Source organism: Otolemur garnettii, unplaced genomic scaffold (assembly GCF_000181295.1).
Source record: "Otolemur garnettii isolate 467f Iridium unplaced genomic scaffold, OtoGar3 scaffold00100, whole genome shotgun sequence".
Taxonomy (NCBI): Eukaryota; Metazoa; Chordata; class Mammalia; order Primates; family Galagidae; genus Otolemur; species Otolemur garnettii.
The window spans coordinates 4,056,630-4,082,484 of NW_003852495.1; the positions used below are offsets into that span (position 1 = coordinate 4,056,630).

Here is a 25,855-nt window from a genome sequence, read left to right on the forward strand (position 1 = left end):
GTTTTCCCTGCACTTTCTTCTAGTATTTTTATAGTTTCATGTCTTAAGTTTAAATCTTTAATCCAGTGAGAGTCTATCTTAGTTAATGGTGAAAGGTGTAGGTCCAGTTTCAGTCTTCAACAGGTCTCCAGCCAGTTCAACCAGCACCATTTGTTAAATAGGGAATCTTTTCCCCCATTGAATGTTTTTAATTGGCTTGTCAAAGATCAAATAGCTGAGTTCATCTCTTGGTTTTCTATTCTGTTCCACACATCTACCTCTCTGTTTTTGTGCCAGTACCATGCTGTTTTGATCATTATCCATTTATAGTATAGTCTGATGTCTAGTAGTGAGATTCCTCCTGCTTTGTTTTTATTTCTGAGTAACGTCTTGTCTAGTTGAAGTTTTTTCTGATTCCATATAAAACAAAGTATTATTTTTTCAAGATCTTTAAAGTATGACAGTGGAGCTTTAATAGGGATTGCATTAAAATTGTACATTTCCTTGGGTAGTATGGACATTTTAAACAACATTAATTCTTCCCAGCCATGAGCATGGTATGTTTTTCCATTTGTTAACATCTTCAGCTATTTCTTTTCTTAGAGTTTCATAGTTCTCTTTATAGAGATCTTTCATGTCTTTTGTTAGGTTAACTCCCAAATATTTCATCTTCTTTGGCCCTACACTGAACGGAATACAGTCCTTGACTATTGTTGGTATATATAAAGGCTACAGATTTATGAGTGTTGATTTTGTAACCTGAGATGCTGCTATATTCCTTGATCACTTCTAACAGTTTTGTAGTAGAATCCCTGGTGTTTTCCAGATATACAATCATATCATCTGCAAAGAATGAAAGTTTAATCTCTTCTGACCCTATGTGGATACCCTTGATCGCCTCTTCTTCCCTAATTGTGATGGCTAAGACTTCCATTACAATGTTAAAAAGCAGTGGAGACAATGGGCAACCTTGCCTGGTTCCTGATATGAGTGGAAATGATTTCAATTTAACTCCATTCAACATGATATTGGCTGTGGGTTTGCTGTAGATGGCCTCTAACAGTTTAAGAAATGTCCCTTCTATATCCATTTTCTTAAGTGTTTTGATCATGAAAGGATGCTGGATATTATCAAAAGCTTTTTCTACATCAATTGAGAGAATCATATGGTCTTTGTTTTTTAATTTGTTTATGTGATGAATTATATTTATAGATTTATGTATATTGAACCAGTCTTGAGACCCTGGGATAAAACCTGCTTGGTCATAGTGTATAATTTGTTTGATGTGTTTCTGGATTCTGTTTGTTAGGATCCTGTTGAATATTTTTGCGTTAATATCATTAGTGATATGGGTCTATAATTTTCTTTTCTTTTTGGGTCTTTTCCTGGTTTGGGGATCAAGGTAATATTTGTTTCACAGAAATTATTGGGTAGTATTCCTTCTTTTTCTATATTTTGGAAAAGGTTGAGTAATATAGGTACTAGTTCCTCTTTAAAGGTTTGGTAGAATTCTGATGTGAAGCCATCTGGTTCTGGGCTTTTCTTTTTAGGGAGATTTTGTATAGTTGATGGTATTGCAGAACTTCATATAGGCCTGTTCAACATTTCTACTTCATTCTGACTAAGTCTAGGAAGGTGGCATACTTCCAAGTATTGGTCTATTGCCTTTAGATTTTTGAGAATAGAGTTTCTTGTAATATTCCTTAAGGTTTTTTTGAATTTCTAAAGAGTCTGTTATTATTTCATCTTTACCATTTCTGATTGATGAAATTAGAGATTTTACTCTTTTTTTCCTGGTTAGGTTAGCCAAAGGTTTATCTATTTTATTGACCTTTTCAAAAAACCAACTTTTTGATTGACTGATCTGTTGTATAATCCTTTTGTTTTCAAATTCATTTAATTCTTCTCTAATTTTGGTAATTTCTTTTCTTCTGCTGGGTTTGGGATTGGAATGTTCTTCCTTTTCCAGTTTCTTGAGATGTCTCATTAAGTTGTTAACGTCCTCTCTTTCTGTTCTCTTGAGAAAGGCTTGCAGTGCTATAAATTTCCCTTAGGACTGCCTTAGTGGTATCCCAGGGGTTCTGATAATCCATGTCTTCGTTATCATTTTGTTCCAAAAATTTGGTAATTTTTTTCTTAATCTTGTCTCTGACACAGCTATCATTCAACATAAGGTTATTTAGTTTCCATGTTTTTATGAGTCTGCAGAATCCTGTTGTTACTGAGTTCAACTTTTATTCCATGATTTTCCAAAAAGATGCAAGGAATAATTTCTGTTCTTTTAAATTTGCTGAGGTTAGACTTGTGACCTAAGATGTGCTCAATTTTGGAGGATGTTCTATGGGCTGATGAGAAGAATGTGTATTCAGTTTTGTTAGGATGAAATGTTCTGTAGATGTCTGTTAAATCCAAATGTTGAATGGTTAAGTTTAAATCTAAAATTTCTTTGCTAAGCTTCTTATTGGAGGATCTATCCAACACTGCCAAAGGAGTGTTAAAATCTCCAACTATTATAGTGCTGGAGGAAATCAAGTTGCTCATGTCTGTTAGCGTCTCTCTTATAAACTTAGGCACATTCTGGTTGGGTGCATATATGTTAATAATTGAAATTTCCTCATGTTGAGTGTTACCCTTAACAAATATGAAGTGACCATCCTTACCCTTCCTTGCTTTTGTTGGTTTAAAGCCTATTGTATCTGCAAATAAAATTGCAACATCTACTTTTTTCTGATTTCCATTTGCCTGAAATGTAGATGACCATCCCTTCACCTTGAGTCTATATTTGTCTTTTAAGGTAAATGAGATTCTTGTTTGCAGCAGATATCTGGCCTGAGTTTTTGTATCCAGTCAGCCAACCTGTGCCTCTTTAGAGGACAATTTAAATCATTCACATTAATTAAGAATATTGATAAGCCTGGTAGAATTGGGGGTATTGAGTTTTTCAAAAGTCCAGTGGACATTTTAAATCCTTTCACCACTGTGAAAGTTGGAATTTGATCAAAAATTTCTGAGTAAGTTTATTTTGGTGGTAGAGGATTGTGCTGGTCATTATGGAGGATAGATCTGAGAATATCCTGAAGAGCTAGTTTAGTTATGCCAAATTTCTTCAATATGTGTGTGTCATTAAAGTATTTAATTTTGCCATAATAAGTGAAATTTACTTTAGCTGGATAAAGGATCCTGGAGACCTTTTGAACTCTCCCACTTGAGATTGGGTGTTCTTTAAAATAATTTTAAAGAAAATTATTTTGCTTTAGGAGATTAAAAGTCAATGACCACCATCTTCTAGCTTGAAAGGTTTCAGCAGAGAGATCATATAATATTCATCCCCTTGTAGGTTACAGTTTTCTTACGTCTGGCTGCTTGCAGAATTTTCTCTCTCATATTAACTTTGGGGAAGTTAACTATAATGTGTCTCAGATGTCTTATTCAGATTGAGTCATGCTGGGGTTCTGAAACTGTCTGCTATCTGAATTTCAGAAACTCTTGAAATGTCTGGGAAGTTCTCTTTGATTATTTCATGGAGTAGAGGCTCTGGCCCTTTTGAAGCCACTTCATCGCTTTCAGGAATTCCTATAAAGCGAATATTAGTTTTCTTCAAATTATCCCAGAGCTCTCTGAGAGAATAATCTGTTTTTGCTCTCTACTTCTCTTCCTCTTTGAGCATTTGGGAGCATTCAAAAGCTTTGTCTTCAATGTCAAAAATCCTTTTTTCTGCCTGATCTGTTCTGTTACTGAGGGATTCTATTGTATTTCTCAGATCTTTGAGGGCTGCAAGTTCTTGTCTCAGTGTGTCAAAATCTTTGGTGATTTTGTCTTTGAATTCATTGAACTTTTGAGACAACTTTTGAAATGCTCCCTGAATTTCTAATTCCAACTTTACATCCATTCTATTAATCTTATTTGCAATCCAAATTCTGAATTCAAAGCCATTTATTTATGAATGGGATCTTCTGGTGTAACCACCATGTCCTTCCTTGGGGGAGTTGATCTACTCTGATTATTTATGTTGCCAAAGTTTTTCCACTGATTCCGCCCCATGATTATTTTACACCATTGGCTAGATGAGCAGATAAGGTGAAGTTGGACTGGGGGCTTCTGGAGTAGGTATTAACCAGCCCTTTGTCCAAGAGCTGGGACTGGTGTCTGTACCTTTTCCCCTAGAGCTTTGCAAAGGACCCATACAGTGCTACAGCCTGAGACACTGGGGACCTGCCTGGTGTGGTGGGGCTAAATGGCTCTGTCTTGTTTTCAACTGGTCTCTGTCCACTTCTAGTGAATCAGTAACTGGATTGAAGTCTCAGCTGTGGAGAAATACCAACAACTAAGTCACCCTGCCCCCCATGGGCAACAACTAGAAAAGGAAAATCAAACCTTCCCACAACCACACATCCAGGGTATCACTTTGGATAGCCCTCAGGTGATTGGCCCAGTTCAAGAGTTCCAAATCAATTGTGCCAGTCAACACCTAGTTTCAAGTGGGAGAGTTCAAAAGGTCTCCAGCAATTAGAAAGCAGGAGTCTGGGGCGGCACCTGTAGCTCGGTGGATAGGGCACTGACTGGCCCCATATACTGAAGGTGGCGGGTTCAAACCTGGCCTCAGCCAAAATGCAACAAAAAAATAGCCAGGTGTTGTGGCAGGTGCCTGTAGTCCCAGCTACGTAGGAGGCTGAGGCAAGAGAATCACCTAAGCCCAGAAGTTGGAGGTTGCTATGAGCAGTGTGACGCCATAGCATTCTACTGAGGGTGGCAAAGTGAGACTCTGTTGCTACAAAAAAAAAAAAAAGAAAGAAGGCAGGAGTCTGCTGGCAACTCGAGTATGACTCACTCCAGTACTCCATGGAGTCAGAAGGACCCACTCAGCAAATGAATTAGTCCAGAAAGGTTAATGCCTCCTTCCCTACCTTACACCTCTGTCACACCCAGTCACTGGTAACTCCACAGGTCTGTGACCCATTTCCCTCCAATGAGCAGATGCTCTAGGGATTTGCGCCTGCCTGAGTCAGAGGGAGATCTATGTCTCCTCCGCCAGACTGTTACACTCTGCCACCAGACAGCAGGGGGAGGTGAAATCTGACAACCTCGGGTGCTTAATGGAAACTGGGGCAGTTCACTCAGTTCTAGTCCCACCTCAGATTGATGTTGTTGCCACTTATATTCAGGTTGAATTAGTGATTCTGTTTGAGTTCACAGAAACTGCGGCTCAGTCTCGCCCTGTGCCACCGCCATTGCACCAATTCTCATGGAGCTGACATCTCTGTCTCAGCTGCACTTTGTATTGGGGTGGGCGAGGTGAGAGCTCACATTCAGCTCTCAGTTCTGGCCTCTCCCTGGGCTGGTGCAGTTGCCCTGCCTGCTTTTGTCTCAGCTATGTTCCCCTGGGAGCTGGGTGCTTCTTAGGCTCACTAAAGCAGCACTTCTGACTCAGCCCCCCCTGGGAGTATGCCATCTCTGCACAGTACTTATTTTAGTCTCTGTCCCCTCCCAGCCCCACCCAGGCAGGTACCTCCTCAGGCATATCCTTTACTCATAGGGGCCTGCATTTCTGTCCTAGATCTGTACTGCCAGTGGCTACCAACAGTTGCTAGGAGAGGCAGGGAGTGTCTCTCCAAAATATCTCCAGGGTTGTGAGCTCTATTGTTCCCACCACTGCCACTGATGATCTGTGCCACAGGGCACCACTTCTCCCTCTCCCTCTCAGTCCACAGTTCTCTCTTTACCTCTGTGTCACAGAATCAGCACAGACCTGCAACAGCCTACACCTTGTCCACACCTCTTGATAAAACACCCCAGAATCTGGCCTCCATGGAGGACAGGCTTTTAGACCTCAGGGTGAGAGTGGAGGGGAGTGCTGGGAGTTCAGAACTTCAGGTAGAGAATTTATACAGTTTTAGGCCTGCCAGAAGAGTGCAACTAGTGTTAGTAGGTCCTCTCTGGGGAAGGAGTTCTAGTTTTTAGAGGGGCTCTCCTGTGGGATAAAATAGGAGAATGTCAGAACTCTGCTTGCTTGTTTGTAAAGAGTATACTGTGAGCCATTCTCATGGGGGAGGGGACTCCCATCTGCTTGGCAATGGATTTTGCACCTATTGTTTGTTTCCTTGGGGTCATAGCTCGGCTCAGCAGGGTTGATGTGCATTCTTCGACCTTCTCTCTTGGCTCAGCTCCAACTCATCACCTTACTTGCTGAACTTCTGTCCTTTAACTCTCCTTCTGGATGGAAGTCTCTGTGGAAAGCTAGCTCCAGTTGGCCATCTTGCCTCTGCCCCCTACCCCACTCATCTTCATTCTAACTAAAAAATTATGAAATGCTTAATTTCTAGGTGCAACCTATGTTTTATAGGTAAACATATTTTTATAATCATAGAGGTAATTTAAGTAATAACATTTTAGTCCTCCATATGAGGACTACTCAGGGTGACTGAGTCAGTCTCTGTCTCAAAAAAAAAAAAAAAAAAGCAACATCCTTAGTTTACTGCCTAGCTATAAATATTCACATAAAAAAATTACTTATATGACAGCACTTACACAACACAAGGGCCTCAATCCTATACTCTAAGGACAAGATACAACCATTTTTTAACTTTTCTAACCATAAGATTGTCTCTAGAACAGGGAAGTGAAAAGTCTAGCAATTCTCCAATGTTACTTTTAGCTCATTATGGCAGGAAGGCTGAGAAAGGCTGGTTGCCTTCAAGCGAAGTTCTGCAGTGGAGCTGTGCATCTGGTTTTCTGTCCTCAAAAGCCACACTTTGTACACCCGTAAGCCCCCCCTCACAGCACACTTAATAGTGCCTTCCACCGTGTGGGCTTCAATAAACCTGTGTTAGACTCTCTGGGTTGTATACATTTAATTTCTTCCCTCTACAGCTGCTCTTTTCTAAGAAAGAAAAACAAAGAAGCAACAAGAATGAGCTGAACAGGAGAAATGATAGGAAATAGTTCTCCCTGGCAGCCTCAAATCTTGTTTATCTACCTTAGCTAGCAAACTATGTTTCTCTAGTATTTTGGTAAGAGTCTCTCTTGATTTCTTCATAGCCTTGAGAACAGTCAGAGAAAAAGGAAGATCCAGCCTGTGAAGCCCTCAGGAATGCAATAAGGAGACAATGCTGGTTAGATCCAAGTGGCTATGGGATTGGGTCAAGAAGGAAGCACACAGACAGCCTGGTCAGTATCAAATAAGCCTTCGATATTTTTCTCTAGAATTCAACTGTACATTGGAAGATTTTTAAGGGGGTGTCATGTCCTGATCTGCCTTCTTGTCTGTGGAGAACATGTCAGGCATGGATAAATGCTTAATCAGTATCATGATCCAATGCTCCTATTGCTATAACATGCTCAGGAAATGACCTTAGCAACACACATGGTTTTTCCAGATGCAGAATTATGAACATAAATCTTGTCTAGATGGAAAAAAGGCTCATAAATGTTGACTCATACTGATATCTATGCTACATGCAATTTGGGAACTAGTCCTGATTGTGCAGGTTTCAATGGCTAACTTGGCTTGTAGTGCATAAACCCCCATAACTGTGCTTCCCTGATTGAACTTGGAACCCTGAGAGATCAATATGCATGCATGAAAGATGATTACCACCAGCATTCTCACGGGGCACATCCCAGGCCTATGTCAGCACTTACACAGATAATTGTTATTCTGGTTTACATTGAAAACCCAGTCTTTAATGAATCACTCAAAAAACAATTGTCAAAAGTGTATACTGCACAGGTGAGATGCTACAAATATAGGGACAAGTATAACTTCTTGGGTGGCTTTGATCTGTGCCAAATTTGCCAAGCTGAACTGCATTTCCCAGAATCCCCATCCCTATAGTGTGGGATTGGTCACAAAAGAAATCTACATGAGTTTTGGAAGACATAAGTGAAACAGCAGCTTGATTGGTGTGTCAGGCACCAAGTACTATTGCAGCTTGCATGCTATGTCAGAAATGGGCTTGATCGCCATGTTGGCGCAGGACAGCACCTGGCTAGATGCTTCTTCAGATCCTACCACTTCCTTTGGTTTCTTCTGCAAGTCATCAGTGTCCATAATGTTGGGACAGACATGAGTTCCAGTTTGTCCATGTTCTCCTTGGTTGTACATCTACCTTTTCTTTTCAACTGTAGACCCTGTTGATATACTATGACTTCAGGGACACACAGAAACTAAAGTGACAGTTCTTACATAGAATTCTTCAGCAACTCACACAATTTTATAAGGTCTAATTCCTATAGTAAATATCTTATCCTATAGTTCTCATGGTGGTTTTGTTTCCCTTATTGAACTCTGAACTCTAAAAGATCAATTACCTATGTTTTATAAGCAAAGAAGCTTTGAAGACAGTATAGAGTTTATGAGCTTTTCAATGAAGAAATATTTTTTAATGTACGGTCATGTAAATAGCATCAGTGCTTGCCAATCTTACCAATAAACCTGGCCATCTCTCATGCTGAAACTACATATTTCCTTTGGCAAGTGCTAATAACCTAATTCTGAAATGCCAGTCCAAACTTTCTCTATTCTTTCTCCTAAGCCTACTTCTCTCTTCCCAACTATTAGTTAGGGAAGCTATAAAATAATGGCAATCTGACCAAATTCAAAAGGAAAAGGAGATCTGAATTTAGGATGTTCTATAACACAGCAATGCAGTTAAGATGGCCATTGCATCATCAACTCTAACAATGGTTACAGAGACTCCAATTTTCATTAGAGACTTCTCAACTTGCTATGATTTATTAATGTAAAGATATTCTGATTGTGAACTTATACATGTTCCTGATTATCTACAAAATTCAGGGTTTATTTGCATTTAATTCTTGTCTGGCAAAAGACTTGCAAGGGATTTTCCCCCCCAGCAACCTGCAGAGGGAGCTGGTTACTTGGAGAAGCAACAAATGTCTTTCTCATCTTTGGGTTGACTGGATTCACTAAAGAAGGTTGATGGAAAATGGGTGTTTTGAGGATTGAAGCTTTTGCAACTAGTTGAACTAACAAAGGTGGGAAATACTTGGGATAGGTAATAGACTGCTGAGTAATCTGTTTTTGTGCCTTTCTCTTTCATTTCCTAAGGGCAGGGACCTTGGGTCTTAGTTTTCTTTGATACTCCATCAGCAAGTACAAATAGTCTTAAAAAGAAACGCTCCCAGGAAATGCTTCCCAATGAAGGAGCCAGTCTAATGAAGCTAGTTGTATCAACTCAGGCAGCCCACTGCACCTGTTTTCCCAAATAAGATAGAAATAAAATGTAAGACTGTAAGAAGATTCTGAATTCCCCAGGAACTGAGTTAGGCAGTTGACAATCATTTACCTCCCTCATTCCATGCAGGCAATTTGGAAAGAGAATACATCTAACTCCTTTTACAAACCATTCAAATCACAAAGAACAGCAAGGAAGACTATGAGTACTAAGCTGTCACCTGCCAAGTATATTTTGAAATTTCAAGATAGTTGCCAAGGAGGAAAAGCTGACATTGATGTCAGCCATAAGACACCTGTGACTTTGTTATATTCATTCTCAAAAACATCTTTTGCTCCTCCGCTGACCTGAAGAATACCACCCTGTTCAGTGCCAGAGGAGAAGCTGCACTTGGTCATCTTGGCTATGAAGGCTATTCATCCAACACCAAGTGCATCCACGGTTAGCATCTCTCATATCCCTGCATGGTGGGCATCTTCTCTGCCCAGGCCTCAAGGTTGACATTCATTAGGCTTCCCAGCCACCTTCAACCCCACAGTGGTCTTCTCTTCTTATCCTTTGTACTTCCTCTGCACCAGGTGATGCATTTTCCATGGTTTCTGTGACCATCCTCCCTGTGCCTGAGCTCTAGGCCTGTATACATAATAATAGATGATATATTTGTCTGATTTTCCTTTTTTTTTTTTTTTGAGACAAACTCTCACTTTGTCACCCTTGGTAGAGTGGTGTGATGTCATAACTCACAGCAACCTCAGACTCTTGGGCTCAAGTGATCCTTTTGCCTCAGCCTCCCAAGCAGCTGAGACTATAGGCGCCTGCCACAACACCTGGCTAATTTTAGAGACGGAGTCTCCCTCTTGCCCAGGCTGGTTTCAAACTCATAAGCTCAAGCAATCCACCTGCCTCAGCCTCCCATAGTGCATTTTCCTGAATTTCCAGCATTTGACAAGGAATTACATCTTGAACATCTAGAATGTACAGAGTTGGGATACATCAAGGAACAAACCACAGATTCCTGCTCTCATGGGGGTTGTACAAGTGCCACAACCTGCTGGGTTTACCTCTAATTAGGTCTCAAATCATCAATTACTCTCTGTGCCCTTATCCCAGCTACTTCAGGCCTCTGCTAACTCCATACAGGCACCCCTACCTGCAATCCCACTCCCTCCAGCCCATTTCCATACTTCTACCACAGTGGTCTTTCTGAAACATGGAGTGGAGCACACCAGTCCTCTGCTGTGATCATTCTCCATGACTCAGAGGAACACTAGGCTCTCTGCCACCTGTCCCAGCCTCTACTATCTGACTTACCTTCCATTCACCCTGAGTTCCAGTTACATCTAAGCCCTTCATTCATTCACTTCCATGATTCTTGTCCTCTGACAGGTTTAGTGCCCTGCTCAGCCTCTCTCCTCTTGACCTGCTAAGTCTCTCCTCATCCTTTACAGATCATCTCAGCTGACACCTGTTCTTGGAAGCCTTCCTCTATTCAAGCAGGCAGTTAGTTGCTTCCTCCTCTAATTTAATTATGAATTCATACTGATCTCCTTCTGGTTTACCTCCCTTCTAGACAGCATGCCGAAGCCAAGAATCATAGTATCCATTTTGAACTACCCCAGACGTGCCCCAACACCATGTGTGGCATGCAGGATGTGCTCTCATAAACAGCTGTTTGGGTTGGTAACCCTCTTACATTAGTGGTAAACATCCTTTGCTCACTACTAGGGATCCTTAAATTCACTGGGAAGAATCCATTTTCTAGGGACACTAGGTATTAGATCAAATAAGATAATCACTCACTTCACTTCTGGAAGCAACAGCCCGGTGCAGTGGGGTCAGCCACATGTTGTCCTTGGCATTCACACGAGCCCCTGGAACCAAACAGTACAAGTTAGAGACATAGTGGAGTTAAGGGACTTTTGGTGATAGTAAGTCAAATGCTGTATATTTCCCATTTGCCAAATATAGCCACTAGCTTTTCTTTTATTTGCATTAGTCGTGTTCTGACAAGATTTAATCTTGGCTTAGGTGACCAGCTTAAATCTGCTTTAACTAAAAATTCTAGTTATTTCTCTAAGGCTAACCAGATATCTCCCAAGGAAGATGCTTTTAGATAGACAAGATAGGAAGCCTGTGTAAATTGCTCATGGCCTTCTCAAACTAGGGTAGGCACATGGGCTCAAATATGAGCCCAAACCAGCTCCCACTCAGAGACTGCCTCACGCTCAACTCCACAAAGCCACATCTGCACCATGGAGCAGACCTCCCCGTGAGTGGATTCATAGGAGGCAGGTACGATGTCCTTCCATGACACCTTCCCAATCTGCCGTCCCAAGCCCAGGCCTGCCAAGTCTGCACCTAAACAGCTAAGACACCCAACACAAGCTTCCTTTGGGGAGTTCAGAGTTTTGATCAGTCTTCTAGTCAGAGATGGAATGTTTATAAAAGGGCTATAAAAAGGGAACAGGGGAAAGTACAGTATGTATGCTCTCCTTATAAATGCCAAGTACAGAAGCCTATTTTAGCCACAGGACAAGGAGGAATGAAGCTCATGAGGATGAAGAGTGGAAGGACAATCCTTGGATTTGGAAGGAAAAATTGGAAAGTAAGGCAGGAGCACCTCAAGGGTAAGTACCGAGAAAGGGAGTCGGGTGGAAGCATAGGCTGAGTAATTTCTGTGAGGTCAAAGCCAGTCAACAGCTGAACAATAAAAACCTTTAAAAAAAAAAGGCAGTAGACAGTCATGGGTATGAGAGAGCTAGAAGTTTAGTTCAAGGCACTGGCTAAAAAGAAATAACAAATCATAGAACTTAACACTATTTTTTTCTTTAACTGAAGAACAAATGCAACAGCATTAAACATAAAAAACAAGAATGGAGGCTCGGCACCTGTGGCTCAAGCAGCTAAGGTGCCAGCCACATACACCTGAGCTGGTGGGTTCCAATCCAGCCTGGGCCTGCCAAACAACAATGACGGCTGCAACCAAAAAATAGCCAGGCATTGTGGCAGTTGCCTGTAGTTCCAGCTACTTGGGAGGCAGAGGTAGGAGACTTGCTTGAGTCCAGGAGTTGGAGATTGCTGTGAGCTGTGATGTTGTGGCACTCTACCCAGTGCAACACCTTGAGGCTCTGTCTCAAAAAAAATGGAATCCATAAAACAAAGAGACAGAATGATTCCTCTTCAGCCACCATTCTGATTTCATTGGTTTGAGATGGGATCAGGATGAGTATTTTTTTAAACTTCCTCAGGAACCACAGTTGAGAGCCACTAATGAACTGTTGCTTAATTTACTAAGGTTAAAAATTTTAATCCTAATTCTACTAACTCCAACTTGCCTGAAACGGCTCAAGCCTCTTACCTCAATAAAGATCATAGTAAGGCTAGGCATGGTGGCTCAAGCCTGCAATGCTAGGCCTCTGGGAGGACGAGGCAGGTGGATTGCTTCAGCTCAGGAGTCTGAGACCAGCCTGAGCAAGAGCAAGACTCCATCTCTACTAAAAATAGAAAAATTAGCTGGACATTGTGGTGGGCACCTGAAGTCCCAGCTACTCAGAAAGCTGAAGCAGGAGGGTAGTTTGGGGCTAAGAGCCTGAGGTTGCTTGAGCAATGATGAAGCCATGGCACTCAACCCCAAGATAACAGAGTGACATTCTGTCTCAAAAAAGGTAATTTACAAAAAGGAAAAGAAAAATAGTAGATTATAATAAGTCAGTGTAAGTGTGCAAAGGCAGCAGGCATCTCCAGCTCCAGTAGCAGGAAGCTACGGGCTAAATGCTCTGGTATAACATGAATGCAGTCAGGGAAGTTGAGTGGGATTCACGGGCAGAAGATCCAGATTTGAGTTCTGACTTCAGCTCCTTCTGGCCCAATAACCAAGTGCCACTAATTCATAAAATGAGGCTAAACAACAACAACAACAACACTTCCCAGACCCACCTCACTGGGTGCGTGGGAGAACAAAATGAATATGAAGGTGCTTTATCAATTTCAAAGCACCAGAAAAAAATATTAGGAGTTCTTATTTCCAAATTATCTCTAACGTCTCATTCACCTCTAAATCTCTGACTCAAATGTTCAAGGGCAGTGAAAGGCATGATCCTTACCCTCTAAAGGAAGCGAAGCCAAACATAGAGATTGAAGAACACAAAGAACCATCACCACCTAGAGACTGGACAAAATGTATCTTTTAAAGAGCAAGAGAGACTGCTACTTGGGAGGCTGAGGCAAGAGAATCACCTAAGCCTAGGAGCTGGAGGTTGCCATGAGCTGTGACACCACAGCACTCTACCAAGGGCAACAAAGTAAGACTCTGTCTCTAAAAAAAAGAGCAAGGGAGACTCAAGTGCTAGACAATGCTGGGGAGAAGGAAACCCAAGTGATTAAGAACAGCAAAACTGGCAAATTTTACAAGAAAATTGCCACTACCACAAATGAATTTTATATTTCCTCTCTTACACCCTTGTTCCAACAGCGTGCCAGGTGACGGTCACACAGCCCAACTTTCTGGTTTAGAAACAAACAGCACTAATCCCCTCAAGTCCTGTACTTCCTCTTCTAACATTCTGGAAGCCACTAAACCCTTCTAAAATTACCCACCTAGTTGTCAGGACTTTTCTTGGGTCAAAAATACATACAACCACATTGTGTGGTAAATCTGACCGCACTGTGTTCATACCACATCTCTCTCTGGTCATCCCAATGCACATTTAATACTTATTTGGGACCTGTTTCTTTGGCCCTCATGTCACAAACACCATTCAGATTTCATGCTGTCCAGGAAGGCTGGATTCACATTTATCATTTCATAGTACTTGGCAGAGTAAATTTTATGCTTTAAATTTTGGGGAAATTTTAAAAGTTTAAGTGCAAGATGAAACCTGAATGGTAAAACACATATGGAAAGATACTTCTCATAATTCATCAGGGAGAAAAGCAACATTAGCATACCGGTAATTCCACACCCATCAAATGGATGAAAACGATAAAGTGTGGCAATGCCAAGAGTTAACAACAGGAAGACTTAAGATATAGCTGGTAGAAGAATGAATTGGTCCACCCTCTTTGGGAAACAATGTCACACTACCTAGCAAAATTGAGGGCACGGGTGCCCTACCATCATTATGTGTGCCCCACCAACAAGCATGCCCGGCCACCTAGCAACTCCACCCAATCACATACCCTAGAGAAACTCACACATGTGTAAGGATGTTCACCACATCATATTTGTAACAAGAAGAAATTGGAATCCTAAATGTTGATTAAGAGGAAAATGGATAAATAGGTCATGGTATCATTGTACAATGGAATTCTACACGCTGTCAAAGAAATAAACAGAAGACGGAAGTTCTGTATATAAACAGATGTACTTCAAAGTCATGACACTGAATGAACAAATCAAGTCGCAGGTTCGAACAGCCCAGGCAAACAAACAAAAAATCAAGTTGCAGAATTATAGCTCTGGCATAATACCAGTTATATTTCTGTATGTTGTTTCTGAAGGCATATTTATGAAATAAAAGTAAAAAATATAGCTAAAGAGAATAGATGTAAATTCTGGACAGTGGTTGCCTCCAGGGAGGGAACAGTGTGAAAAGGGCTGAAGTCAGAGTCCCCAAAGGGCTGCGACTGTGTCTTCAATGTTTTATTTGCTTTAAAAAAAAAGATATAATGTGAAACTTACTAAATGTAGAATATAAATGTCTTAACACAATAACTAAGAAAATGCCGTGAAGGCTATGTTAACCAGTTTGATGAAAATATTTCAAATTGTATATAAAACCAGCACAATGTACCCCATGACTGCATTAATGTACATAGCAATGATTTAATTTAAAAAAAACTGAAAAAAAATATATAATGCAAATGCGACAAAAATGTAAGATTTCTTAGAACTTGAACGAAGGTATATGGCTGCCTGTATTATTGTTCTCTATAGTTTTCTGAATACTTGAAATCTTTTCTAACAAAATATTTTTAAGAAAGCTAATGCATTTGAGGTTTTGTGTTTCTTAATAAAAATAACAGAGTGGAGGTGGAGGAAGGGCTAAGTTGATTTTTTTTATACTATTTTTCTTCTGGGTTAGTGGCCTTTGAAGAATAACAATATTCCTCATTCTTTCCATATAAAGTGGCTCAGCCCAGTGTCTTCCAGGATTCTCCTACCTGAACCCCAGATGAGAGTAAGGGGTGAACCCCAGGTGAGAGTAAGGGGATAGAGACTGCCCTTGGATCTGTAAATGACCTTAGTTGTACAGTCGGAATTGGAAAAAAAAAATAAGTTTTTGTGAACGATGAGTTCCTTGCTGGTCTTACTGTGGTTATTTTCTCATGCCTTCCTCTTTCCTCAGTCACTACAGTGATCCAGCCTAGAATGGAGGCAAAGCAAGCTCACGTGGGGAAAGTCAGGACCCCTGATGTCCGTGCAGTCCCATAGGGGAAAGAGCTCTAGAATCTTAGGGAAGCTTTCGCTGTCTCTCTAACTGCCATTTTATCACCACATTTTGGTCCTAAGCATCTCATCCTGGAGCTCCCTCACCAGCCAGACCACCAGGATACCAAAGAGGGCAGGTGCATGTGATTCGTGTGGTCCACGCCCAGACCTATGGCCACCTGCTTTGGCCACTGCACATCCCAATCTGACCTTCGATCCTGCTTTCCTTCTTTTCCTTCCCCCTTTCCCTACTCTCCTCACCCTCACTCTCTGTTATACAGGCAATCCACTTCTGTCTTTCATGTGTGCGTTCTGATGCTCTATAACATGTATTTAAGGGAAAATAACTTTGGGTGAATACCAAAAACAACTTTGTTGTTAGACAAAGAAGAGTTAGTTAAATAATTTACTGTATAGCAGCCGTACAATGTAGCCAAGATGTTTTATAAGAATACTTAATAAGGTGGTGCCCATAGTTCAGTGGGTAGGGCGCTGCCATATACACTGAGGCTGGCGGATTTGAATCCAGCCCAGACCAGCTAAATAACAATGACAACTATAACAACAGCAACCTCAAAAAAATAGCCGGGCATTGTGGCGGACGCCTGTAGTCCCAGCTACTTGGGAGGCTAAGGCAAGAGAATCACTTAGGCTCAAGTGTCTGAGGTTGCTGTGAGCTGTGATGTCACCACATTCTAGGGCAACATCATGAGACTCTGTCTCAAAAAAAAAAAGAATGCTTAATGACTGGACAACTATTCACAAGCTATTGCTATGTGAAAAATGTAAATTCTCAAATATTACTTATAGAACAATCCCATTTTTGTAAAAACATTGAATAGTCTAGAAGATATACCACAAAAGCTCAGAGATCACTGCCTATAAAATAATTTGCCAACCCTTATTGGAGCATAGTCAGGGACTGAGGAATAGAGACTAGGAAGCATGTGCCACTGTCATAGTTTAAGCACAGGGGAGACCAAAACTAATAGTTGCTATTTGAAAGATGCTACTGGTTGAAAGTAACTTACAGCAATAACTCTTCAACTGAACTGATGTGGATTGAAGCTATGCAAATTTATCTGTCAAAATAAATGAACAGCAATAAACCTGTTTTACTTCATGTTTTGGTCATACAAGGAATACATGAATGTATTCTTCTTTTAAACAATGGATTGTTACCAATGTAGCTAAAGTCTGTTCCAGTATCTCCTCCAATTCTGGACTCTCCCACTCCATGAAGTTAACCACTGCTCTAAGTTTGATACAGATGCATCTAGTTGCTTTTATGCCTTCATGTGAAAGTATGTGCATCCAAAGAAACCCTAGAGAATTAAACTGGGTCGTCAGTATAACATTTGTGTGTGTGTATTTAAAATATTACATAATTATTTCTAAAAAAATATAATAAATATATATTTACATAAATTTTATTATAGTGTACTAACATTCTGAATTTCCTTGTCCTCAACAATATACATTTTCTTTTTTATGAACACCGGGTCTTGCTCTGTTGCCTGGAACAGGTGTCATCATAGCTTACTGAAGCCTTGAATTCCTGGGCTCAAGCAATCTTTCTGCCTCAGCCTCCCAAGGAGCGGGTACTACAGGCTCATGCCATCATGCCCAGCTAATTTTTTTCTATTTTTTTGTAAGGATGGGGTCTCACTCTTACTCAGGCTGGTCTTGAACTCCTAACCTCAAGTGATCTTCCTGCTTTGGCTTCCCAAAGTGATAGGATTACAGACATGACCCACTGTGCCTGGCCAACAATATACTTTCTAAACCTATCTATGTTGACACTTCTAGATGAGTTCATTCCTTTTAATGGCTACATGTATTCCCACATAGATACACCATATTTTTAAGACATTCCCTCCACTAATGAGTATTTCAGTTATTTCTGATATCTCATCATCAATGTTCAAACAATAAACATCCAAAAAATGACTTTTTATGCAAATATTTGTCTGGGATAAATAATAAAAAATGGATGTCATGAGTCATAGGTAATGCACGCTTTTGGTCTCAATGGGTACTTTCCACCCTCTAAAGTGTGCCAGTTTGCACACTCACAGGGTATGAGATTGCTTAGTCTCCAGATCTGAGTCAGTAACACTGCATCAGGCACTTAACAATTTTTTAAGAGGCTAGACCTCATATTAGGTGTTCTACACACACACACACACACACACACATACATACAAACCCAAAATGCCCAAAAAAAAAAAAAAAGGGACATAAACTTCTAGAGGTGATGTTACTGTTTCATGGGTGTATGTATCTATCCAAATTCATCAAATTGTCTACATTAACCAGGTGCAGTATATTATTGTATATCAATTATACCCCCAGTAAAGCTATTTTAAAATAAATATGGCAAATCTGAACGGAAACAATGACATCTCATTTTTGTATTTTGTAGTTTAATAATGAAGGTGAGCATCTTCTAATAGGTTTATTTGCTGGCCATTTGTAATTCATTTTCTGAGAATGACTTGTTCATACTTTTGCCTATATCCCCCATTTTTCTACTAATTCTCCTTATTTATATTTATTCACATGTATTATTATTACTAGTATTATTTATGTACTATATTAGAAAATGTTTAGCTCTATGTAGATCAGAATGTGGCTTTTGATATAAAAACTCTTTCAAGGACAAAATGACCCTCATGTGTGCTGGGTAGCGTAGAGCAATACACAGCTGGCAGATAACTACACCAGGATCGTCTCAGTAGCTTCAGAGTCACTTGAGAAATGTAAACATCATTAGAAATCTAGGAAATGGCTTTTTTCTGTGACCGTTAAATCCTTCCCTCCTTCTCAAGGAGGTTGAATAGGCAGCTGCCAGGAAAACTTCCTCTCCCCTCTAACAAGTTATTCTGACAAAGCAGAGTTATCTGAATGGAGATGCAAGAAGTATTTCATCAGTGTCATCTCCTGCGGCTGGCTTCCTTAGCCTCTTCCTCTGAACACTTCCCAGATCTTGTTTACATGTCAAAGGGAGATGTCAGATGGTTCTGGCCCTGAATTGAATATTTATAGCTGATTTTTCTAAAGAAGCCTCATGTTATTTACCTGCCTGTCAGGTGCCCAAGGACACGGTGTGCACATCTAATGATTTCAAGGCAAATGCTCTTTTACCCAAGGACATTTTAAAGTTTAAATGTGAAAATAAGCCCTCGCCTACGCTCTACCAATTCTTCAGAAACAAAAGCCTAACCAAGAGTATCGGGCCCAAACTCTAGTGACACATTAAGAATACTCTTCACCTTTCTCCCTATTACCTGTTCATTTTATTTTCACAGACACCAGGAGTAAAGGGAGCTCTGAGCACCTTTTCCAGAGGCACTATTTCTGTTCCCTTAACCTTGTCCAACAGGAAAAAGCAGAACAATGAGAAAAAGAAGTAATGTGATAAAAGGGACAGAGTGACTGAAAAACTTATAGGTCAAAGACAGTAATAGATTTTTAGGGCTGATTTATTCAAACTTCAGCTTTTAATTGTTGAAATAAGCATAAAAGAAAGATCATATGAAATAAGATTATAATAAATGAGATCAGCCTCCTACTGAGTATTTTTTTTTAACAAACCAAATCTTATTACTGCACAGGAGTGCTGTTCTTCAAAGCAGTTACCTTGGAAGGGTGTGTGATGATTCCATGTATGTGGCAAGTGTTCAAAACGGTTGAAGACTCCCCTTGGATTGCCTTTAGGGCAGTTTACACATTCACCAGAAAACAGATCATTACTTTATAATTCATGAGCCAAAATCAGTAATGCCTTGCTTAATCGCCCGTATTTCACCACATAAAAAATATTAAATCCATCCTCAAAGGATGAATATTCACTATGAAAAGGGGAAGTGAAAGAATGATACATCACCAGCTCTGGAGACAATTTGCATTGGCAGTGGTAAGTTCATTTTGAAAAATCACAATTTATTTTGAAGGACTACCACTTGTTTGGTGGCACAAACTCTGAAAAATATTATTTACTAATTATACCTCACAAATACTCCTTATCAGAGGGTGATAAGGAGTATTTCTTCCTTCAACCCATGACCCTATAATCCTTGCTCACCCTCAACAGTTTTCCGGATAGGGTATTCCTACTGTGGTCAATTTTCTATGCGATCTGCCTCCTGCCTCTCAACCTTAGTCTCTTAAATCTTAGCTACTGATTGGATCTCACTGACACAACTGACCTTCTCTTTGCTTTAATCCAAACTCAGCCAGTTCCTAAACAGAAGCTGGAGGGAAACAAAGCCAGAATGAGAACTAGCAGTTATGAGAAGATAAAATTTGCAAGGCCTGAATTCTTCCCCCAAGACCTTGTCCTCCCTGTCTGCAGAGAGGCATTCAGGATTCCATCGGCCTGGCTAACAGGAGATGTCAGCAGGAATTTAGCAGACTTGGGTTACACCATGCTCTCTAAGTTAATACAACAATGGAGAATGCAGCTGTAATGCATTGTTCTGGCAAGGCCAAATTATTTGTCCAACATGGGATTCATTAGCACCTCATTCATTATTAAACTGGAAAACAGTTTGGTTGGATTCCCGAAAGGGTCAGCTGCCAGATGCAAACTCAGATATGAAATCATCATGTTCTTGCAACACTAGGAATATAATATATGAACTGAATAAAGGACCTATCAAGGAAAATAAAAGCCATGTGAATTCTAAGAGTTTGCCTCCACTTCCGTAGTTGAATAAAAGTGCCCCCCCAAAAGAAAAAAATTTTTTAAAGGTTTTCCAATGTTCCCCCATGCCTTAAGTCTTCCTAATTTGATGGGAAGAAGAAGGGAAAATTCCATAACAAGTTGAACCAAAATGACACTAAAGAGATTAACATCTCAGTAATTCCAAGACCAAACAGGTGTAGAGATCAAGATATGTGCCATAGTTCACACACTCTACTCACTCGGCCAGAGTTAAAGGGAAACTGGTGGATTCTGTGCCCTCATGAAGGTGATATGAAGCCAAGTTTCTCAAACAATCACTGGCCCGAAATGCCACACACACCCAAAACAGGGTCAACTTCATGCTACAAAATAAAAACCTTCACTTTCAGATGTAGAAAGAACACCGTAAAGTTGGAATTAAAGACAAAGTTTTGACTTTGCACATTCGTGAAACAAACATTCCTCTGAGACTCTGAGATATTAATAGAACATTTGAGTAGTGGGTATGGCTGGTTGGAAGCATTAGGTATCACATCACAGAATTCTTTCTTTTAAAAATTTCATTTATTTGGGGGAGGGGGGAAAACGAAAAAAATATTTATTTATTTTTATTTATTTATTTATTTATTTATTTAAGAAAGCTAGGTAGCTAGCTGGATTCTGGTAACACAAAACTCTTTATTATACCTTCACTGATTCTGCCTACAATTTTCCATGGGCCAAATTCCAACTGCCAGGGCAACTGGCCAGGTGTGTTCTGGCTCTTAGCCATAGTCTATGCCAACACCAAACAAAACATGTTTATTTGGAACACAGCCTGGAATGTCTTTAGATTTGTTAGAAGGAAGAAAGGCCTGTTCTCAGGAGTGCAAAGAATGCCCGTGAAATCTAACCTCCACGTGTTAGCTCCTGTCAGGAGCACAGGGCACGCAGGTTTGGAGGTACAGAATACTTGTTTCCTGGGGAAACCCACCTCAAGAACATGAACACAACAAAAATAAGGGCAGTGTGAATCTTCCTGGTGTCACAGCACAGTCCCTCTTTCTTTCCCACCACGTTTTTCACATCTGCTTGAATGCGCATAACAGCTCCTACCTTTGCACAGCTGCTTTTGGAATTCTACAGTTTCCCTTTACTACTGCAAACAAAGACAAAACCTTATTATAAACCTTTTGCCTAGTCCATGGGCAGAGGCATTTCCTCTGGATTTTAATCTCCCAAAACAGAAAGGAAGAGGAAGAAAAAGAACCTGTCCACAGACGATCTGCCGTGAACCGCAGGTTCAGATTCATTTCAGGGTTTGTCTAGCACACACTCAAGGGAGAAGGTGCAGAAAGCTTCTGGAAACCTGTTTGGTGGGATGTACTGAGCATACTTGCTTCCAAAAATACAAGCATTGGCATTTTTAAGTCTGACAAAATATTTAAAATACATAGAAAAATAAGAAGAATAGTATCACAAACACCAGTGTACACGCAAGCCAGATTTAACAAGTTTGCCAAATTTCCTTCTAATTTTTAAACATATAATATAATAACATATAATATTTTAAAAGTTGTAGTAGTTCCTTTTATGCCCTTCCCTGAAGATATTCCTCACTCAACCTGCCTACTCAGAGGTAACCACTATCCAGAAATTGATGTGGTTCCTTGCCATCCACGTCTTTATATTGTTAACACATATTCAGTCAAGGATTCGCAGCAAAACACTGTATTGTTTTGCAGCCCAATTTAAATATGTGTAAATATACACAATCACTGGGTATACATACTTAATGGATAATATGGTATATATGGCACATATGTAATGTATGAGTATATGGCATCCATAAGGTATACACACTATACAGTATATACATATAGTGTATTTATGTGCGAATATCTATAAAGTATATATATGCATACACACCTTGTATGTAGTGTGGGGGATGTATGTTCATGTAGACTTTAAACTAATTTTCTTTCCTTTCCTTTTATTCTTCTATAATTAAAAAAAATCAAAAGATATCTAAATATACTGAATTTGTCAACAATGCTGGACCTGACCAGACAGCCAGGAACCAGACTTTCAAAGCAATCTAAAAATCTTACTGAAGAAACCATTTTCCAATAAGAACAACTTCTTACATTGCCCTTCATGCACAGATAAAATCACTCATCAGGTAAACTTCCATAAACACCATAAAGAATTTTGTTAGAGTTCATCTTAGTAGTCAATCTAGTAAACTGGTCATTTAAACTTTCATTTGTAACTGTTTTTGAGTACAGTAGTTATTTACCTGACAGAATCAGGAGTTCAATGATCTCTGCATCTCCCAGAAATGCGGCCACATGAAGCGGGGTTCGTTTCTCAGAATCCTAAAACAAACAATGTCAAAGATATACAACAGGTCAGTGGCGACTGGAGGTGGCTTTTATAGACATACATAAAAAGAGGTAACACTCACTCCAAGGTCGATGCTTGTGGAAGAGCACAAAGGCCAAACACCTACTCAGCTGAGTTCCAGTTATACATTTCCTCTCCATATACCCTCCAGTCACACTGCAGAGCGAGTATTTGCCTACCTGATCCTTTTACTAAAGCCCCGCTCAGCCAAGGATGGACCATTATGCACTGGATGATCAATTTCAATTTACAGTACTTTTTAAACCTTTAGTATGATAATAAAATAAAATAAAAATAATGTTCAAACCCCTTTAACCTGTCTTAGCAACACAGTTCAAAGCTTTCAGTCATTTATTTTCTTTCTAAGAGAACAAAGTGGAATGGTTCACAAGGACATTAAACATAAGTACAGTCATTTCTCCTTTGTCTTCATTAACTATTGCCTAGACTATTGCTCATTCGCTTATTCATGTAATCCTTACTGAATGCCTACTCTGCGCCAGGAACCTAATTCTGAGACTACAGCAGGCCCTAGCCCTCACTCCCATTCAGGCAGGAGGCTGACAACAGTCAAATAAGTAAATGACACACAAATCATTTCAAATGATGATACAGGCTATGTCAAAATTAAAACAGGGTATGGGATTTAACAGGGGCGATCATAATAAAAGCAGCCAGATGTTGACATTTAAGCTAAGAGATGAGGTAGACATTACCATCTTTGTTTTATATTTGACAATAGAAGATCGGGGCAAATAAATTAAGAAATTTCCTCCAGACCTCACAGATGTATAAGCAGAGCCAAGATAGGACCTTCACCTGTCAGACTCCAATCTGTGTCCTTGGCAAGGCATTTAATATGCTTTGCTATGAGGCAGCATAGTAATATGCAAGGGAGAAAATATTGCTTCCTAATCTATAAGTTGGAGCTAATAATATCTACTTTAGAGGACTGATAAGAGAAACCAAGATAATGTAAACAAGTAAAGCCCTCAGCAAGCAGGAAGCAAGTGCACACAGCTGTGATCCATGCATATCTATCACTGTCCCCAGCATAGATGGCTGTGTGATATTTTCTCTCCAAGACTGAAAAGTCCCTTGGGTGAAGAACAACTCTTTCTCCCCTTTCCCATAGTATCAACATACTAGTGCTCAGCATAATTGGCTGAACGGAACTACTCTGTGTGTGTGAACTCTTCCACAAACTCCCGTTGACTACTCTTAGCAATGGTGACCAAAGCCTGTATGCTGTCTTTAAGGTTTTTCCAAAAACTAGCCTGGATGTTAGTTTCGAGATTCTTGGATTCACTATTGATTTTACTCTTCATTCCTATTATCTTGATTATACAATTGACCTAACAACCCTTCATTAGCCCCAGGACGTTATTCTATTTTCTGATGATGCAGGCCCTCTGCTCTTTCTCTGACTCATTTACACTACTGCTTTTAGGCATTTCATAACTTACTAAAAGATAAGACAGATGGCAGGCAGGGGACATAACAAGAATTGATCTTTAAACCACTCTATTTGTTAGGTCTGGTAAATGGGTTTTATGAAGTGATGAAATAACATTAAGTGGATAAAAAGAGCCGTTTGTATTAGCTGGAAACTTTATATTGTCTGTGTATGGCTGTAGGCAATTACCGTGGACAAGTGGAAAATGAAGTCATGCAGCTATGAAATAATGGCATGCCTTGGAAAATTCAGTAGGACATACAACCATGATCAGCTCTGTTATAGCTACATCACCCTATCTTTAAAAATAAAGATTCAATGTTTGAAAACATGTTTGCTTATTTGAGAATCAAGGGTACTAATTTGTGCAGTGAACTATTCAAAAAACTGAGATCAGACTTTCGCAAATGTTCTATATCTCTATTTCTTCTATTGATATCCCTACAGACATTTTCTATTTTAGCCTCGTATTACCTTTAAATTTTCACTAGGTCTACTTAAAAATTTCCCTTGGGATTTTCAATAAAAAATTATGTAATTATATGTTCATATGGAAATTGAATTAGTTCCAGGATTTAGTTCAATAAATTAAACCTCGCCTAAGTGATTTAAGTAAGGACTATTCCAGCCTGAATTATGACTTCATTTGACCTGAAGCAAAGTCCATGCTCTAGTTAAGACCTTGGCTTCAAATAAAAAAACCCAGAAAACTCCAATATCCTTCCCTGCCTTGCAAATCTGGTTGCCTGTTATTACATGGTTCTCTTTGCTGATTCAGCTTGTTCAATCCAAAGTGTCTATAATATAAGAAGGGTGTGTTCTATGAGATCATATTATAAAAATTCTTGATTATAAATCCCAGTGTTCCTGTAAGTATGTATTTAAAGGTTTCTGGTAGTTTCCAGGACAACTATGCCCATTGATACTCTCCTTCGGTGACATGGTACAGAAGGTAACAGAAGAGAAGACCTGTATTCAGACAGCAGTCCTCTTCCTTTAGTTCTCCAAAGAGGCAAAACCATGTACAAGTTAAATTAAGAAGCAAGTTAAAGGGTGAATGACAAACCCACAGTAATCGATATGCTCAATTCAGTGAAATCAGCCTGGAGGTTGCAGTCTGTTCTCTGCCTTAGTAAAAGCCACTGTCCTTTGCCATAAGCTAAACCAACAGAGTAGGAGATGCGACGGTAGAAGAGTGACAACTCTGGAGGAAAGAAAATCATGTGAGAATATCAGTAAAAATTACATCCTTGGAGTGTCTAGAAGAAGAAACAAATCTACCTAGTAATTATAGAATATCATCTTAAAAGTTAGTGTTTCCACACTAATTCCTAAGAAATCCTGGGGGGGATGTGACAAACATACAGTAAACATCCTCTTGAATGAGCTTCTAAGAAAGTAAATAGAAAGGGGCTGGAAATGGAGAGTCCACAGCCGAAGCTGGAAACACACGGGCTTCTACTTACAAGTCAATTACATGTCAACACACCAGGGGCTTAGGACATACCACTTGCTAGAGGATGGGAGGTGACAAAGAGAACTGGAATTGAAACCTTCATACAAAGAAAGACCCTTGAAGTGGTCTTAAAGAAAGACTCCTAAAGTGAAATTGTGGGCTTTAAAAAAAAAGCCAAATACAGCTCGGCGCCAGCCACGTATACTGGCTGGCAGGTTCGAACCCTGCCTAGTTCAGCTAAACAACAATGACAACCACAACAAAA

General features: G+C 39.9%; 1 protein-coding gene across 2 annotated transcripts in view; it reads right to left on the reverse strand.

Moving 5' to 3' along the window:
* The window catches only part of ANKRD44 (ankyrin repeat domain 44), a 195,866-nt gene that overhangs the window by 136,181 nt on the left and 33,830 nt on the right, over positions 1-25,855 (reverse strand). For both annotated transcript variants that reach the window (XM_012809197.2, XM_023516908.1), the window contains exons 2-3: positions 22,572-22,650; positions 10,974-11,044 (exon numbers count right to left, since the gene is read on the reverse strand). In XM_012809197.2, the coding sequence (XP_012664651.1) occupies positions 10,974-11,044; positions 22,572-22,650 (150 nt within the window). The remainder of the gene's footprint in view (positions 1-10,973; positions 11,045-22,571; positions 22,651-25,855) is intronic.